Source organism: Vombatus ursinus, unplaced genomic scaffold, assembly GCF_900497805.2.
Source record: "Vombatus ursinus unplaced genomic scaffold, bare-nosed wombat genome assembly UNPS02014832.1, whole genome shotgun sequence".
In the NCBI taxonomy this organism is placed as follows: Eukaryota; Metazoa; Chordata; class Mammalia; order Diprotodontia; family Vombatidae; genus Vombatus; species Vombatus ursinus.
This window is the reverse complement of record NW_020954610.1, coordinates 578,695-596,539: the sequence shown is the minus strand read 5'-3', so window position 1 is coordinate 596,539 and position 17,845 is coordinate 578,695. Positions and strand designations below refer to the sequence as shown.

The window sequence follows — 17,845 nt, the reverse complement described above, 5'->3', positions numbered from 1 at the left end:
GCTATTCTTCCTTCAAAATTTGTAACAGTGGTAAGCTGGTGATTTACTTCAAAGGGTAAATTCTGTCCCCATTCTACCCCCTACATTACAGAAAGGTACAGTTCATATACCTAACACAATAAAACTATTAATGGTATCTCTTGAAAAGAGTTGCTTAAGGGGTCAGAACACATGACTGAAGTTGTAAAGGAAAACTACCCTAAGATTCTCTTTTGTGAAAAGACAACCCTAAGGTGACTACATTCCTAATGCTTGATATTATTTGAGGCTAATGTAACTGATTTTGGGAAAACAGAGTTTCTTAAACTTCAGTAATGGAGACTAATTTTCTATGATTTAACAGTGTACTTGGACAAGTCGTTTGCTGGCTATTTAGAAAAATTATTCCTTCCTTAGTTGATTAGCACCTGGTGCTATTAAAACTAAAATCATGGATTAGATGCCTATTATAGAGAAGATAATTCTTCAGTGGCCACAGAAGCTTCCTGCCTCATTCACATGTGCCAGTGGCCACAAGAGGGCGCAGAATTTAACGTAGATGACTCAGCCCAAACCATCACCACCACTAAGGGAAAAAACGTGAAATATGCTGTCTTGCTGATGGTGTGTCAGATTCTTTCATGGGCTACCAAAATGATTTTAGTGGATGAATTGACAATGGCTGATTTTATTTTTCAATCCCTGAATGTATCACTGCATGAGTAAGAGGAGGATGAGACGTTGTAGACAGCATCTCAAAGGCAGGAGAGATTTTATGTCATTTCTATCAGTAAGTTACCAAAAACCACAGAGAAGAGCTTAGGCAAGGCCTTCTTTATTTATAAGTCCATTTTTATGTCTTCCAGTTGACTTTATTGTTTGCAGCTTTTTTTTTTCTGTTATGGCAGGAAGGTGAACCTGGTTTCTCAAAAGCTATGCCTGCATGGCACAAGTTCTGACAGGTTGTGCTAAGCCATAGAATAGGGACCCAGCCACCGTCTCTGTCATTCTCTAAGGACCAGCCTTGCCTGCAAAGTCCAAAGATACTCTTTCACCCCAAGGCTGGCTACCAAGTGATTACAGTTTTTGGCCACAACAATCTAATAAGGTCACAATAAGTGAAACCATGGGATTGTTGAAGTGCTTTCTAAAAAGTTTCTGGTAACTGAGTAAGGAGGAAGACATAAGACTAAACAAAAAAGACATTGTAGCATGAAAAGGCAAAAAGTCTCTCATCTTAACCTGTCTGTGACATTAACTCATACCAGTGCAGTGTGGTATAATGAAAAGAACATTGGATCGCAATTCATGAGACCTGGGTTTTTGTTCTAGCTCTGTGTGACCTTGGAAAGGCTATTTAACCTCAATGAGCTTCTATCTGCTTGTGTTTAAAGTTAGGGAGATGGAGGAAATGATCCCCAAGGCTCCCTTCCAATTCTAAAACTATGTTTCTAACTACATCTTAAAGACAGACTCTATTTTTTTAATTTATTCTATGCCATATAATATTTTAGAGATTTCTAAATTATGGAAATTTGCATTCAAAAAGTAATTTCATAGACAGTTTTGTTGGATGCCTCTTTCCCTTAAATATTAAGCACAGACTTCAAATCTATTACCTGTGTTCACAGTCTGTGTTATAACAAAGTAGTCACGTTAACTATTAAACAGCAAAAGAAGTTGAATTCATTTCCAAAAATAAACATCATCTAACTAAATTATTCAGATCAGAAGAAACCTTGTTACATAGGTTATTTTCTTTCTCCTTACAAGCTAATGTGTAAAATGTAGGACAAAACCCCCCTCATTTTCTCCTTTCTCTCCAAACCTTCCCAAATCCAGAACATCATATATCTTCTATTAATTTTGTTTTAACCCAGGTAGGCATGGATTCATTTCAAGATCAAAGTCACTTTAGTAATAACAATTCTACATTTCTGTCTTTGTGTCCTGTGCTGTAAAAATGCCCATGTGACATTAACACTCTCCAGTTGTGTTTATAAGTTAATCATAGTCCTCCTTTGTCCATAATACGACTACAGAAGTCCCTAACTGGAAAGGAAATACACATAGTAAGTTACAATCATTTAAAAATAGTGTTATATGAATTTTTTTAAAAAATAAAATGCACGCAACACCCAACCAAAACAAGAACTTTCCATTTAGTCTTGCTTAAAAGTGTTGCTCGTGATGTTTTGTGTATTAACAGTCAGTATTTAAGGGCTATTCTGATTGTCAGAATTACCAGGAAGTGCCTCTGTCTCAAAGCAGGAGAGCCAGCTATCCAGTCCTCAATACACATGCTGCTCACCTTGAGAACAGATGTAAAAGTGACACACTGAGCAGTCAAAGGAGAAATGGACTCCACTGCAGAAAAAGGAAAAACCATGAGGGTCCTCTAGATAGAGTGGACTTCACTCTTAATGACCAGAAGCAGGACTCTTATAAGAAAGTTTTTAATAACATTTAAGAATAATTGGAGCCATGTTGCCACATTAAGAATCATACTTGAAATATGACTCCTGGGCTATTTCAAGGACAGTCTTTTCATGGGTTATATGCATTTTTCCAATAATTAAAAAAAAAAGTGGTCAGTTTTTCCTTTCTAAAAATCTCTACCCGTTTAGAAGCCTTGAAGCCGATTCCAGGGGAAAAAACAAACAAACCCAAATCTTGTCTCAATATTTGACATTCTTATTTTCCCCCCTATTATTGGCATCTTGTATACATATTAAAATTTCCCAACACTGCTCTCCCAGTGCACACATTAGATTGCTTCATATTTATGAACGTTCCATTGTCACAGGGATCGTCTGTTGTAAGCACTCTCTTTAACCCTGGATTCACTTTGTTTGATCCCTCTTTTCACGTTCTTCAACTAAGTTATCATTGATGTTGTCTTTGTTCTGCTCTTCAACATCTGGTTCTAAAAGGAAAAGAAAATTCTCTGTATTAACAGTATTAGAAATCAGCATACTCATTTCCCACCATAATGGATGAATTTCTACAAACTGTATTATAAAGTGGATTATTACATTTCCTCATAGGAGCAACCTTATAATGGGAGTTAGGTTTCCTGATTAAGGATATATACTATTAAATGAATCCCACAGACATAACCAACAAGTCACAACAACGATCATGCAGTAACTATTAACCTCTATTAAATATTAAATTTATGTTAATTACATAAGTGTGTACTTTGTATTATCAAAGGTAGTGATAGTCTCACAATGGTGTTTGGGTCTGGGCATTACATTTCAGGAGGATAGTGACAGGTTGCACAGAATGCAGAAGAGGTGGGCACCCAGGATTGTGAAAGACTTAAAGGGGTATATAATACACACCTACATCTCTAGTTCATCATGAATTTAACCTCAGACCAGTGGGCCAGCTCTATCAAAAATGAAGCAAACATTTCATAATTATACTTACCACTAAAAGGGATTTGTCGAAAGTTATAGTCTTAACTGATGACTTTTTTTTCTCACCTCTCCAGTAATAACTCACATTTCTACAGTGCTTGAAAATTTAAAAACACTTTCCTCAAAATCTCCCCATGAAATTTCAGTAGGCACTGAAAATATTCCTATTTGTAGATGGGGAAATAGGCTTTAGAGAAGTGCTTGCTCATGGCCACCTACATTGTTTCAGAGACCCTTACTGCATCTAAATCAAAGTCGTGACACCAGGTCCAGCATGATGTCTATTGCATCGTACAATTCTTCAAAATCCTTTTGCTGCTTCAAAATATCATAGGAGATAATCCAGTACAACTCTACTTGATGATTAGGGTATTTCTCCCACCAAGAAGCATCTCTGAAAGGGCTTTGGTTTGTTTTGTTTTTTTTTCCCTGCCTCCTCAGTTTATTATACTTAGTCTCAGACTAAATAAAGACCACCAGCACACAAATAGCAGCTCTCAGAAGGAGGTTTCAGAACACTTCTGAAGGAAGCTATAAAAGTAATTGCGACCTCACATTTAAAGGGAGGTTCAAAACATCTTTTGCAGAATTACTCTGATAGACATAGCACAGCATCCCAACTCCTGGTGCGATGGTTTCTGTGTTCTGGCAAACCACTTTAGAGAATGAAGCTATATGTGTGTTAATTAGGCAGGGAATGTGAGGCTCCCATAATATCTATTCTGTGCCAAGGAAACGTAGGAACTGCCTAGATTTCAAATTCCTAAGCTTCATAGGAGTAGAAGCACTTTATTTATATAATTTGATTCAAAGCATAATATAGTGAGGAACAGATTTATAACAGTACAGTTTGGTAAAGAAAACATGCTCTTGTTATGGTTATTTTATAATCTATAAAATAACAATCATCAAAACACTAAGGCATAAAATATCAGGAGTTGGAAGGACCAATGTCAGGCCATCTAGTCATAGAGTCACTGATTTAAAGCTGGAAAGGACATATTGTAGATCATATAGTCCAATCTCCTCATTTTACAGATGGAAAATGAGGCTCAAGGAAGTGAGTTGCCCAAGGTAAAGCAAATATAAAGCATCAGAAGGAGAATCTGAATCCAGGACTTCTGCTTGCAGCCCTTTTTGCTTTGAACTCTCATCTACAATATCTGCAACGTGGTCAATTAGCCTCAACTTGAAAATTCCTAGTGAGGAGGAACCCACTTTCTCCTGAGGCAGCCCATCTTTGGGATAGCTCTAATTGGGAGTTTTTCTTGACATGAAGCTTCTATCTTCCTCTTTGCATTTTCCACCCAGTGCTCCTGGTTTTGCCCTGTTGTGCCAAGCAGAACGTATCTAATTCCCCTTTCACATAGCAGCCCTTCAAATACTTGAAAACAGCTACCATATTTTCACTTAAGGCTTTTTATCTTTCAGCTAAACGTCCCTAGCTGCTTTTGTCAATTCACATGAAGCATAAACTTTAAGTCTTTCACAATCCTGGATGCCCTTCTCTGCATTCCCTGCAGTTTACCAATGCCCTCCTAAAATGTAATCCCCATACCCAAACACCATATTCCAGATAAGGCAAAGTACAGTGAGACAAGCACTTCATTCCTCAATGCTATGCCTTTTAATGCAGCTTCACACTTAACCAGCATTTACTGCCACAGCACCCTCTAGTTATACTGAGTTTGCGGTCCACCGAAATCTCTACATCTTTTTCAGATGGACGGTTCCAGTGGGGAACTTCCAGGAAACCAGTATCACTAGATGGAAGAGTATATGGTGGGGAGTAAGGTGTAAAAAGACTGGAAAGGTAGAGGTTGAGGCGGGGCAGGGTAGGGGTTGAGTGGGAGAGGAAACTGGGTTATGCAGGTCTTTGAACCACAGAGGATTTTATATTTGATCTGGGAACCACAGGAGTTTACTGGGAACCACAGGAGTTTACTGAATATGAGGATGTCCAGCAGACATCCAGTTTGGGATGTCTGAAAGGCAATTAGAAAGAAGCATAAGACGAGACGTGACAGTGGGATAGACAGATTTGCAGATTATCAAAATAGAGATAATAATTAAAACCATGGGAGCTGATGAGATCACCAAGTGAAGTAGTACAGAGGAAGAAGAGGAGAGGGCCCAGGGCAAAGCTCTACGGGACACTCCCTGATCTGAGGGGCATCAGCAAGATAAACACATTGAATGAATCCATCAATTACGACTGAACCACTCTACAGAGACCTTATCACAATACGTAATCTCTATAGAAGTCCTTGACATGAAACTTGGTTCTGAATGCTACCCCCTTCCCCAATTTTTTTTTAAATGTAATCTAGTTCAACAGCATAAATGGAAAGAACTACAAGACAACTGAAATTGAGCACTGCAAAATTATAAAGGACTTGGTTATTTAATCCCCAAAGAGGAGCTATGACAAGAGTTATGAGAAGATACCTCCGCCCCACTCCTCTGTAGAGGTCAGGGTCCACAGGTATGGAAGACTGCATATAATGTCAGATTTTTTGTAATGTTGTAATTGATTTTATAGAACTGTTTTTTCCTATTTCTCTTTTTTTTCTTTAACTATTATAAAACATGACTCTCTGGGAGGGGACAGCAGGAGGAAAAAAGAAAGAAATCTAGACAATGTAAAAATGAATGATATCAACATAAATCTGTTTTTCAAAAACACAACTGGCCTCTGCCAAGTCTCCTGAAGAAGAGAGGGTACTCCCAAAAAGTTTAAACTTCACAAGATAATGATTTGGATTGAAATGGTCAGCCATTACAAGGAGAAGGAGGGATAAAAGGAGGCAGGACCAGACTCCAAACAACACTTACCACTTAGGTTGTTATCATTGCCTGCCAGAGCTGCCTGCTTGTCTCTTTCAGACTCGGCTTCATTTTCATCATTGTAATCTTCACTTATTCCTGATTTGGGCTGATTTACTCCTGTTAAAGATATAAAAACAATCATCAAAAACATGATTCAGTACACAGTAACAGCCACATTGTGCAATGACTAACGTTGATAGACTTAGCCCTTCTCAGCAATGTAAGGACCTAAGACATCTCCAAAGGTCTCATGATGGAAAATGCTATCCACATTCAAAGAAAGAACTATGGAGTTTGAATGCAGATCGAAGCACACTATTTGCTCTTTTTGTTTTGTTTCCTCTTTCTGATGGTTCCTCCTATTGGTTCTAATTCTTCCTTACAACATCACTAATGTGAAAATATGTTTAATAGGAATGTATATGCATAACCTATATCAGATTGTGAGCCATCTTGGGAAAGGAGGGAGGGGGAGAAAAATTTTAAATTCAAAAGCTTGTGGAAGTGATTGTTGATAAATCAAAATACATTTATAAAAAAAAAAGAATCACCTTAAAAAAAAAAAAACCTGATTCAATGGGAAGAGCTCTGAACTTTCCTGCTGAATTGGGAATCATGGGACCAAAATTCAGATCCTAGTTCTGCTATGTACTACTGGCACCACCTTGGGCAAATCATTTAGCTTTTTTTTTTTTTTTAATTTTTAGGCAATTGGGGTTAAGTGACTTGCCCAGGGTCACACAGCTAGTAAGTGCCAAGTGTTTGGTCTGAGGCCGGATTTGAATTCAGGTCCTCCTGACTCCAGGGCCAGTGCTCTATCCACTGTGCCACCTAGCTGCCCCCATTATTTAGCTTTTCTGAGACTTAGTTTCCTCTTCTGTACACAAGAAAGAATTTGATGAGAAGGTGTTCTGAAGTACTTTCTAGTTATAGATTTGTAAATCTATGGGCATATAAAAGTATATTAAAAAAAAAAGGTATTGGGAGGAAGGGGAGTATACTAAAATGGAGGGACAAGGAAAGGCCTCATGTAGAAAATGGCCCTTGAAGCTGAACTTTGAAGGAAATTAGGGATTCTAAGAGAGTTGAGGAGAGAGTACATTCCAGAGATGAAAGATGGAGAGTCATGTGTAAGGAACAGCAAGAAAACTGGCTTATCCAAAAAAAAAATAAAAAAAAAAAGAAAGAAAGAAAGAAAGAAAAAGAAAACTGGCTCAACCACAAAGTGTATTAAAGCGACTAATGTAGAATAAGTCGGGCTGGTGCCAGGTTGTGAAGAATTGAAATACTAAGAGCCTATGTTTGACCCTAGAGGTAGGAGGTATTGGCTCTGGTTCTGACTCTAAGGACTTTGCCTCCATGCCTCGGCTGCCGTCTTATCCCGGAAATTCCCTCAATACCCAGGGCCTTATCACCCGGGAACATCTTGGAACTTCTGCCATGCCAAGCCCTTTCTCCCACTGGTGAGTTCCTTTCAGGGCCTCCCTCCATTTCAGAGGAAAATCCAGGCAGGTCATACTTTATTCTTCTCCTCTTGGCTATGTTTCTGACTATGGAACTTGCCACCATGCCATGGCACAGGTCCCTTCCCTCCTGATCTCCATCATCCCTCTTTTTCAGCCCCCTTTTAGGTGTTGGCTTCCCTTATTGGAACATGAGTTCCTTGAGAGCAGAGCCTGTCTTCCTTTTTGCTTGTATTTGGGGGATCAGAAAGAAGAGCAGGCAGGGAATAAGCATTCATAAGGCTCCTACCACGTCAGACACTGTGCTAAACACTTTACAAATTTCGATCCTCGCAACAACCCTGTGAGGTAGGTGCTATGATTATCCCCATTTTATAGTTCAGGAATCAGGCAAACAGAGGTTAAGTGACTTGCCTGGGCTCACACAGCGAGGAAAGTGTCTGTGGACAGATTTGAACTCGGGTCTTCCTGACTCCCAGCCCAGTGCTCTATCCTGTTTGCCACCTGGCTGTATTTATATCCCCAGTGCTTAGCACTGTGCCTGGCACATAGTAAGCACTTAATAAATGTGTGTTACCTGCCTAGTGAGCAACAGACTAATTTGAGTCAGACCTGTGTTTTAGGAATATCATTATGTACTGTCTATAAATAGAATACCAAGAAATAAAAACCACTGATTGAATAATCTTGTAACGCCAAATCTTTCTTGCTAATGCTGTAATAATCGATATGGAGGGTATCCAAAAGTCTCACTGCAATTTTGTTATTAAAAGCTTTACATTGCACTAATACTTCTGGGACATGCATATATGCCTGCTTTAAACATGGCATCTGTAAATCCTTGCAAATTAAAAGTCATGTTCTATGTGGGGGAGATGGTGAAAAAAATGTCATCCAGAAATTAACTAAATATTTTTTAGGGGGAGAAGCTTAATGGAAAAGAGATAAACCCTACTTTGAGAAATGCTTTTTTTCAGAGTAGTTGCCACTCTTTTAATTTTTTTTTTCTTTCTGGTGAGGCAATCGGGGTTAAGTGACTTGCCCAGGGTCACACAGCTAGTTAAGTGTCAAGTGTCTGAGGCCAGATTTGAACTCAGGTCCTCCTGATTTCAGGGCTGGAGCTCTATGCACTGCGCCACCTAGCTGCCTCCCCCACTGGCACTTTTCAGGAATAGTTCCTACTGGCTCCAAACAAAGGTTAATAAGTAAAATGGCCTGGAAGCTGTATTTTTTCTTTTTTGAAGGTTGAAGAGTTGTGTTGTATAGAATGATAGCCCTCAAGATGCTCAGCACCCCGACTTCTGCAAGAGAAGGGACAATAAAAGCAGTGTAAAGAAACAAGGGCTGAATAAAAGCCACATTAAAATGGATACAGATTGCATCATTTTCTTTAAATTGGTTTACTTCTATCAGTCTGTGGTCTCACTCAAGTGTGCAATCTCTCCAACAGTGCATGGTGCAAGCCTTACACGCCTTCTCATCCTATGCAGTCATTTACCATCTCCTCCCATAAATCATCCTTAGCGTTTCGGATGGGGTGCTTGGGAGCTTGTGCTTGCACTTGGACCCCAAGTTCTCTCTAGTCTCAGAAATACTGTCTCTGACAACCACTGCCCAGCCCAAGGGCACTGTGCCTAGCAATTACTCATGTGTGGGCCTCAGCAAGACCCTTATCTCTCTTCCTGGTGCAGCTACACAAAGCTGGGTGAGAGAGTGCTGGGCTGCTCAGGCCCCAGCCTCAGCTCACGTCTCTGGAAGCCTCCGAATTCTTTAGTAAGTTCCTGTATTATGAGAAAGCTTTCCCTTGCTGCAGAGCATTCTCTCATCAAGACAGAGGGAGAGGGGTGCCTTGCCCAGCCCAAGGAGTTTTGCCCTTGGCTGGCCCAAGGACTCTTCCTCCTGCCAGACTCCCATGATCCATACCTTTGTCATCTCCCTCCCTGTCTGGTATACCCCCTGTACTTTCCCACTGATAGCTCCCAAAGACACCTGGACCTTTGGACTACCTAATCAGTATCCCTGGCATTCCTTTCCCATGCCCTTTTCCATATAAACCCTAGCTCCATCCTCAGTCTCTCACAGGTTCCTTAAGAATCCTTGCCCGCTGAAAAGCGTAACAATAAATCTTTGCCACCTTGACTTAAAGAATGCTTGAGTCTGTGAATTCATTCCAGATGACCCCGTCCTATACTTCAGTTTTTGAGGGGTCTCAACCTCTCAGAATGCAACATTTATGGCGCCCCACGTGGGGCTTGTCTGAAAGTCTCAAGCCTTCTCCAAGTCTCCTTTTCTTCTTGCCTTGTAGTTGGGTCGCCCCTCAAGCACCTAGGAAGACTTGCTGGGGCTTTGGGTCGAGCCTGTAACAGGCTCTAGAAGATCTCCCTCTTGACAAGGGACGCCTTGGGGCAGCTAGGTGGCACAGTGGATAGAGCACCAGCCCTGAAGTCAGGAGGACCAGAGTTCAAATCCAGCCTTAGACCAAATGCTTGACACTCACTAGCTGTGTGACCATGTGCAAGTCACTTAACTGCGATTTCCACCCCCCCTCAAAAAAAAAACCAAAAAAAAAACCCAAAACAAAAAGACAAGGGATACCTTGTTTGGGAACTTTTGTAGGTTTTTTCTCCCTCACCAGGATGCTGGTCAAGGCAAGCAGACTATAGGAACAAGTCTTTTTTTTTTTTTTTTTAGGCTTAAAGGCAAAGAGGATGGGCCAATCTCCCTCTACATCTTGAGATTCGCCCCTAGGTTATCTTTTACAGAACTGGAGAAAGCTCAGTCTCCAAGACCTTAAGGAAAATTTTGCCTGGTCTCCATATGATCTGGAGAACCACAAAAAAAATTGTCTGATTTATCCAGGGGATTTCTGACAAGTCTCTCTGAGCTTTTGGATTCTCCCTGTCATTAGCATGTATCTGTTCTGTGTTTGTCTGTGTGGTACAAGTGAGTGTCCATGTGTAATCTGACACCCTTTGCAGCCAGGTAGCAAGAGTAGCATCTCAAGGCTGCAGCTGGACTCTGGAATGCCACTTTCTTTCTCTCCCCCTCTCCCTCCCTGATTATAGCAGCCTCAGAGGAGCAAGTGGATGGGACAAAGAAAGAGAGAAAAAACTTGGTTATTTAGGTTATATGATTGGTAAAAAGCAAGTCGAGAAGGATCCTCGAAGTATCAGATCTGAATTAGAAAGAAGTAAGATATGTGCAGCTTTAAAGTCCATCAGAGGGATAAGTAGGTAGAAGGAAAGGCAAGAAAGTTTAAGCATGTAGGAATGAGAGATGTATGGGTAGAAAGAAAAGCACAAGCTACTTACATGAACAGTGTGAACAGAGGGTTTGAGAGTAAAAGATTTGGAAACTTTCAGAGAATTATTGGGAAAAAAATTTTTTTTTCCCTCTCTCTCTCTTTACATTCTAACTCTGGCCAAGTTTTGAATGCAGAGGGAAAGACAAGAAAGAAAAGATCAAAAAGAGAGGCACATTGAGTAGCACTTAATCTTTTCTGCCTCACATAAAAGAGAAAAGTTTTTGTGTACCAGAACACAACCAAAAGGTAATTTAATTCATTCTGGTAATATTTTAAATGAAGTGATGCTTTTAATTTAATGCTTATGTCAGAATTTATTATACTGTTTGGCACTAAGGCAAATTGGGAAAATGTATGGATCTGAAATTTGTTAGCTGGGTGACATTAAGCAAGTTACCTCAGTCTATCTCACATGATTGGAAGGTGCCTAACACAATGCCTGGCAGAGGGCAGACATTATAAATGTTAACTACTATTATTATTAGTTCCTTAATTAGATGTGACCAGTATACAATGCCAATGGTGAAGAAATGCCCGATTTTCTATGTAAAGAAGTTTGGAAATGCATTCAACAGAATTGGAGTCACCTGATTGGTAATGTGTTTGTTTTAAGTTTAAACATCTAGTATTGTTTTAAATTGGTAAACTTTTGTATCGTTATGTCAATCAGCTTTTCATAATTTGTATGTTACTAAAATGTGAACTTAAAAGAAACTAAAGGACAGTGGAAAAATTGTGTAAAACCAATTATATTACTTTGTCAGCCCTGCTAACCCTGTCTTATAATGTTTTATAACTGTCATTTAGAAAACCAGGTATTTTTACCTTTACCTGTAATTAGAGAAGGGCTTATAGCTAAAACAATTTGACTATCACTTATGAAAGTTATAAGATTGTTAACTAAGTTATTTGAAGTTACTGTTTTAATGTTAAAACCTAGAACTGTTCATTGATTACTGTGTGTGAAAAGGAGGGGATTGGGTAAAAGCCTTATCCCTCATTCAAAACAGTCCTCCTTGGAATATGGGGGTCGGCAGGCAGAGACACCAAGGATCAGCACCTCCCTGGGGTACGTGGCAATTCCCCTTATTCTGTAAACTTGCCAAGGTCCCTGGAAACTATCTGTGTGGGCAAGGTCATCTGCCCTGAGAAAAGAACTCGTTTGGAGTTCCTAAACAATGAACTGGGCTTGCTGAGAAATTGCAAGTTTATGTACTATATATAGAAATGATTTCTAGTGATTGGCTTTTATACCAGGACAAGTTTAAATTTGAGAAGGAAAGATGTTAAGTGAAATCTCTCATGTATGTGAGTCCTGGTAAATCTTTATTGCTTATTGCAACTCCATGAAAGTAAAATTAACTGCATCTGGCTTTAACCTGTGATTACTGAAACTTGCTGTTTGAGGTAAAAGGCTCTTGGAACTATAACTAATTTTGTTTTGAGTTTAAATTTGGGTATAGTTGTCTGCGTTAAATCAATATCTGAGAGAAATGCCACAAGCTACTCAGAGGGAATATGATCCTGTCCTGTTAACATGTGGAGATCTGCATTTGGGAAAGAGCTGTGAGGACAATCTTAGCCTCAATCTAGGATGGGATCCTCCTGGCTCAGTTTCCCCATTATGTTCCTTTGAGAAGGAATGTTTCCCACCTGACTATTCCTGAGTCTGGCTATGATGTGGAATTGATACTGCATGATTGGAGAACTGTGACTCTTATCTGAATTCAAACAGAGTTAAGGATGTTCCATCTTGTCATATTTGGTATGTCACATGTCCCTGCCTTTTCCTTTTATAGTAGATTTCTCTGATCAGAGCAAGTGGTCAGTAAACGACATGAGGACAATGTAAAAACCCCTGTCAGGGGAGGGATTGTAAATGTCTCTGCTGGTCTCTTGACTTGAACCACCTGTAAGGATGCCTACAGTGATGAGTGTCCCCAGAACTTTACCTCTGCCAGTTGTACCACCTGTTCTGAGGGAACACTCCCTACTTGCACCTATGACTGAATTCCTCCTGCCACTCTCCTAGTAGGTACTCCCTATTCAACTTTCTTTTCCCAGTTGACACATAATGCTACAGCCCCCTTCTAGCTATAACACTCTTGTTGATCTTTTGAAAGTTTCTCTCTTACCTGGAATATTAGCATGTAATCATACTGATCCATGGGGTATCCATGTTCAGTGCCTTTTACAAACAGGCCCCATCTGTACCCCCAAGGGATATTCCTTCCTTTGTGGAATGGGTGGGCCAGGTGGTGAGGATTCTGGGGAAGAAGTAAAGCAAAATGCCACTACTTGGCAGGACCTCAGGACTGTTGTTCTAGCCACCCAGTGTTTAACACATTATAAGGATTTTGGTGTGTGCTGCCTTGAATTTCTGGCACCACCTCAGACCATTTTCAATATTACTACACCTAGTCCCTCCGCTCTAACAAGAATGAAGCATGGGTTCTGGGACAATGTTCTCTGGTACCTTAAAAAGGGAGCAGAATATCTCATGCCTTGGTATGGATATTTACAACATGAATTCATTCTTTCAAACCTAACAGGGACCATTCACCAATTGGCAAATGACACAGCTTATAGTCTCCGGGACATTCAGTAACCTCTGGATTCCCTGGCAAATGTGGTTCTGGATAATCAAATAGCTTTGGATTATTTACTTGCTTAGTGGAGGTGTCTGTGCCCTGGCCAACACCTTCTGCTGTATGTATATTAACAACTCTCAACAGGTGGAGCTCAATAGGACTAAAGAAAGTCACCTGGATGTGAGACATCCATGAAAACCTTAGTACACCAGGGTCATCCTCTTCTTGGGGATCCTGGCTTCTCTCTATGTGAACTCCTATTCTTGTCCCACTCCTGATTATATTCCTTTTACTTCTTTTTTGGCCCTTGTCTGCTTAATCTCCTTGCCAGATTTGTCTCCTCTAGGCTCAGTGCCCTCCACTTCCAGGTGACAGCTGAAGCTGGGTACCAACCTCTGTCTGAGACCACAACCCATCACCTCCTAGACCTGGCATCGGCCAAGTTCCAGACACTGGCTAAAGCACCAACCCCTTGAATGAAGGGACTCCACAAGGCAGGAACAGCTCTATGCCCAATCCCAGCAGGAAGCAGTTTCAGAAGTTGAGACCTTCGTCCCTCACCCCAAAAGATTTTGGGTCCCATCTGTTTAAGGGGGGAATGATGGGGTGCTTGTACTTGGACCCCAATTTCTCCCTAGTCTCAGAAACACTGTCTTTGACAATCACTCCCCAGCCCAAGAACACCGTGCCTAGCAATTACTCATGTGTGGGTCCCAGCAAGACCCTTATCTCTCTTCCTGGTGCAGCTACACAAAGTTGGGTGAGAGAGTGCTGGGCTGCTCAGGCCCCAGCCTCAGCTCACGTCTCTGGAAGCCTCCGAATTCCTTAGTAAGTTCCTGTATTATGAGAAAGCTTTCCCCTGTTGCAGAGCATTTTCTCATCAAAACAGAGGGAGAGGGGTGCCTTGCCCAGCCCAAGGAGTTTTGCGCCCTTGGCTGGCCCAAGGACTCTTCCTCCTGCCAGACTCCCATGATCCATACCTTTGTCATCTCCCTCTCTGTCTGGTATACTCCCTATATTTTCCCACGGATAGCTCCCAAAGACACCTGGACCTTTGGATTACCTAATCAGTATCCCTGGCATTCCTTTCCCATGCCCTTTTCCATATAGACCCTAGCTCCATCCTCAGTCTCTCACAGGTTCCTTAAGAATCCTTGCCTGCTGAAAAGCGTAACAATAAATCTTTGCCACCTTGACTTAAAGAATGCTTGAGTCTGAGAATTCATTCCAGACAACCCCGTTCCATACTTCAATCTTTGAGGGGTCTCAACCTCTCAGAATGCAACATTTCTACCCAACACACTCCAATATTTGGGGTCTGAGGGCAGCACGCAGTTGTCCCATGTTCTTGCTAGATGACCTGCCCACCTCCTTCTCTGATAATGCATTACCTGGGAGATGACTTTTATTTCACCTCTTGAATGCAGGTTATCACTCATAATATACAGGAGCCTACATAATGCTCGCCATATGTTTTTCCGCTGCCCTTTGGGTCACCTGCAATTTTGATTCTTCAGCAATTGGTGACATTCCACAACTTATGGCCCTATACAAATCACCAGAGTATCTTAAGACAAATGGGTACATGTATCAAAGAGCATTTGGGACCATATCAGAAAGGCTGCAAAAACAATCTAGACTACTCTCTCCCTCCTTTCTATTCAATTCTGGGCCATGTTCATTGCTCATCTGCAGTACCTGCAACCCTACTCTCATACTTCATACTGTGGTTTTGTGGTGATCACATATTTTCCAGGGTCATTCCTGTGGACTTTAAGGTCCAGCAAGTCCTACCATACTGGAATGACTTCTGGTATAGGCCCAGTGAGAGGCTGTATTTGTTTTGTTTGTTGCTTGACCTGGCTAAACTCAGAAAGGCTCATCAAAGGTTTGCCCACCCTGTGACATTTTTTGGGAAGGGACAGAGAAGTGTACAAGAGCTCACAAAATAGAATAAATATGCATCCCAAGTTGCTAAGATGTCAAAATGGGATCCATACATGTTTTTAAAAGAAAAAAAAAACACCAGGTATTACACTGAAAGTATTCTTTTTGTTGAAAAATCTTGTTTGGTTATTAGTCATACTATCAAAATTAACTATATTAACTACATTAGCTAGTCACCATAATAGCTACAACATGGGGTTGTCAGAATCAAGCTGGTAAATGCCCTTAATAACACGGACCTGGACATGTACAAATCAAATCACATCTTCCACAACCTTAACTAGACACAGTCAAAAGCCAAGGCCTCACCTCTAGACACCAGACTTCTTACCAAATGATTCCACTATATGTAATCACACAGTACTCTGCTTTGTACCTTCCTAATGTCTTCATTACGTAACTATATTATAGTTATATATGAGCTGGAGTCTTGTCGCTCTGAGAGGACATAAGATCCATGAGGCAAGTGCTATGTCTTATTAAGACTTTGTATCTGCTCAAGCACCCTAGCCCCATGATCTGTATGTAGGAGGAGCTTAATAAATATTTGCTGAATGAATGTGTACTTTGAACACAAAAGGATTGATAAGGTCATTGTTATATCAATGGCCTACTAGTGTGTAATGTACCCCATGCATGACTGTGCTGTACTAAGCAAAACTGCTAAGAGCTTCATACCACATTGAATTATTCATTGCTTACTGCAGCTCTTCAGAAGAATGGATGAATGAAAAAGTACTTATTAAGGGCTGACTTGGCATCAAACACTGTGCTAAGTGCTAGGAATATAAATATAAACATACAGTTAGTTTCTGCCCTCAAGGAACTTATGTTCTAATAGGGGAGACAGCAAAGGACATATGAAGGAAGGCACTATCTGCATCCAGAAAAAGAACTAATAAATAGAAGTATGTATTGAATGGTTTTATACACACACACACACACACACACACACACACACACACACCTAATGGTAGCCATCTCTAGGGTGGGGGGAAGGGAAGGAAAAAAAAGAAATTTATATGATAAACTTTATTATATATATAAAAGGAATAGCAAATTAGATTTGCAGTTTCATGTGCAATCATCTTTTTTTTTATTATACTATGTTATGGTTACTTCCATAAATTTAAAAGAAACAAAAAACAAATAGGAGAGGGATGACCAGGGCACGATATAGTGATCTGGAAAGTTAGTGGAGATGTTGGAAAATAGGTTAACACTCTTTCAAGGCAGCAATAGCAGTTATTGATTTGATTAAGGTTCTAGAACTGAAAAAGTAGATGGGGAAACCTTTGAGATACCTTCCAGCTCTAAATCTATGACCCTATGACTTAATGTAAGTGTAAGTGCGAGGTTGAAACTTGACCCTGCCCTAGGAGACACGTCCCCCCGAGCCCTCTCCCCCTCCTTACTCCCTCTGGGACTATCGACAAGTCTCTTCTTTCAAGGTCTTCATTTTCTCCTCTAAAAAGAAGAGATTCACAAATTAGGAAAGCAAGGAATAGTTCACCTGTCAGATCTATGGAGAAGGGAAGAATTTATGACCAAACAAGAGATAGACAACATTATGAAATGCAAAGTGGCTCATTTTGATTACATTAAATTGAAAAGTTTTTACACAAACAAAGCCAATGCAACCAAGATTAGAAGGGAAGCAGAAAGCTGGGAAACAATTTTTACAGCCAGTGGGATAAAGGCCTCATTTCTAAAATATTTAGAGAACTGAGTCAAATTTATAACAATACTTGTCGGGGAGCAGAGCCAAGATGGCAGAGGGAAAGCAGTGACTGTCTTGAGCTCTCTCCCAAAGCCCTCCAAATACCTAAAAAAATGGCTCTAAACAAATTCTAAAGCAGCAGAATCCACAAAAAGACGGAGTGAAACAAATTTCCAGCCAAAGACAGCCTGGATGGTTGATCAAAAAGGTGTATTGCGCCGGTAGGGTAGAGGAGTGCAGTTCGGAGTGGGCACCCGCAGGCCTCAGCAACCCTGGAGCAGGCCTCAGAGGACTGAACTGTGGGAAGCTGTGGCAGTTTCCAGACTTCCCAACCCCTGAACACCAAAGACAACGTAGAAGGTCAGTGGGAAAAGTCTGTGACTGCAGTGAGAGAGGAGCTAGGTCTCAGCCGCAAGTCTCAAGCACAGCCCCAGGAAGTCTCGAGCGTGGCCCAGGGCCGCAGCTTTTTCCTGAGCTTCTGGCTCACAGACTGAGGGGAAATCAAGTGACTGATCAGAGGGGGATTATAGGGATCTCTTTCCCAGTGCTGAGGCAGGAATCTCTTGCTTTACCAGTGCTTGGATCTG

The 17,845-nt window shown here is 40.8% G+C and overlaps 1 protein-coding gene across 2 annotated transcripts in view; it reads right to left on the bottom strand.

Moving 5' to 3' along the window:
- Window positions 1–865: 865 nt before the first annotated feature.
- LOC114026015 (Golgi membrane protein 1-like) overlaps window positions 866–17,845 on the bottom strand; it is a 106,066-nt gene continuing 89,086 nt past the window's right edge. For both annotated transcript variants that reach the window (XM_027839590.1, XM_027839591.1), the window contains exons 9-10: window positions 6,240–6,350; window positions 866–2,905 (exon numbers count right to left, since the gene is read on the bottom strand). In XM_027839590.1, coding sequence (XP_027695391.1) covers window positions 2,823–2,905; window positions 6,240–6,350 — 194 coding nt within the window. In that variant the 3' untranslated portion in view covers window positions 866–2,822. The remainder of the gene's footprint in view (window positions 2,906–6,239; window positions 6,351–17,845) is intronic.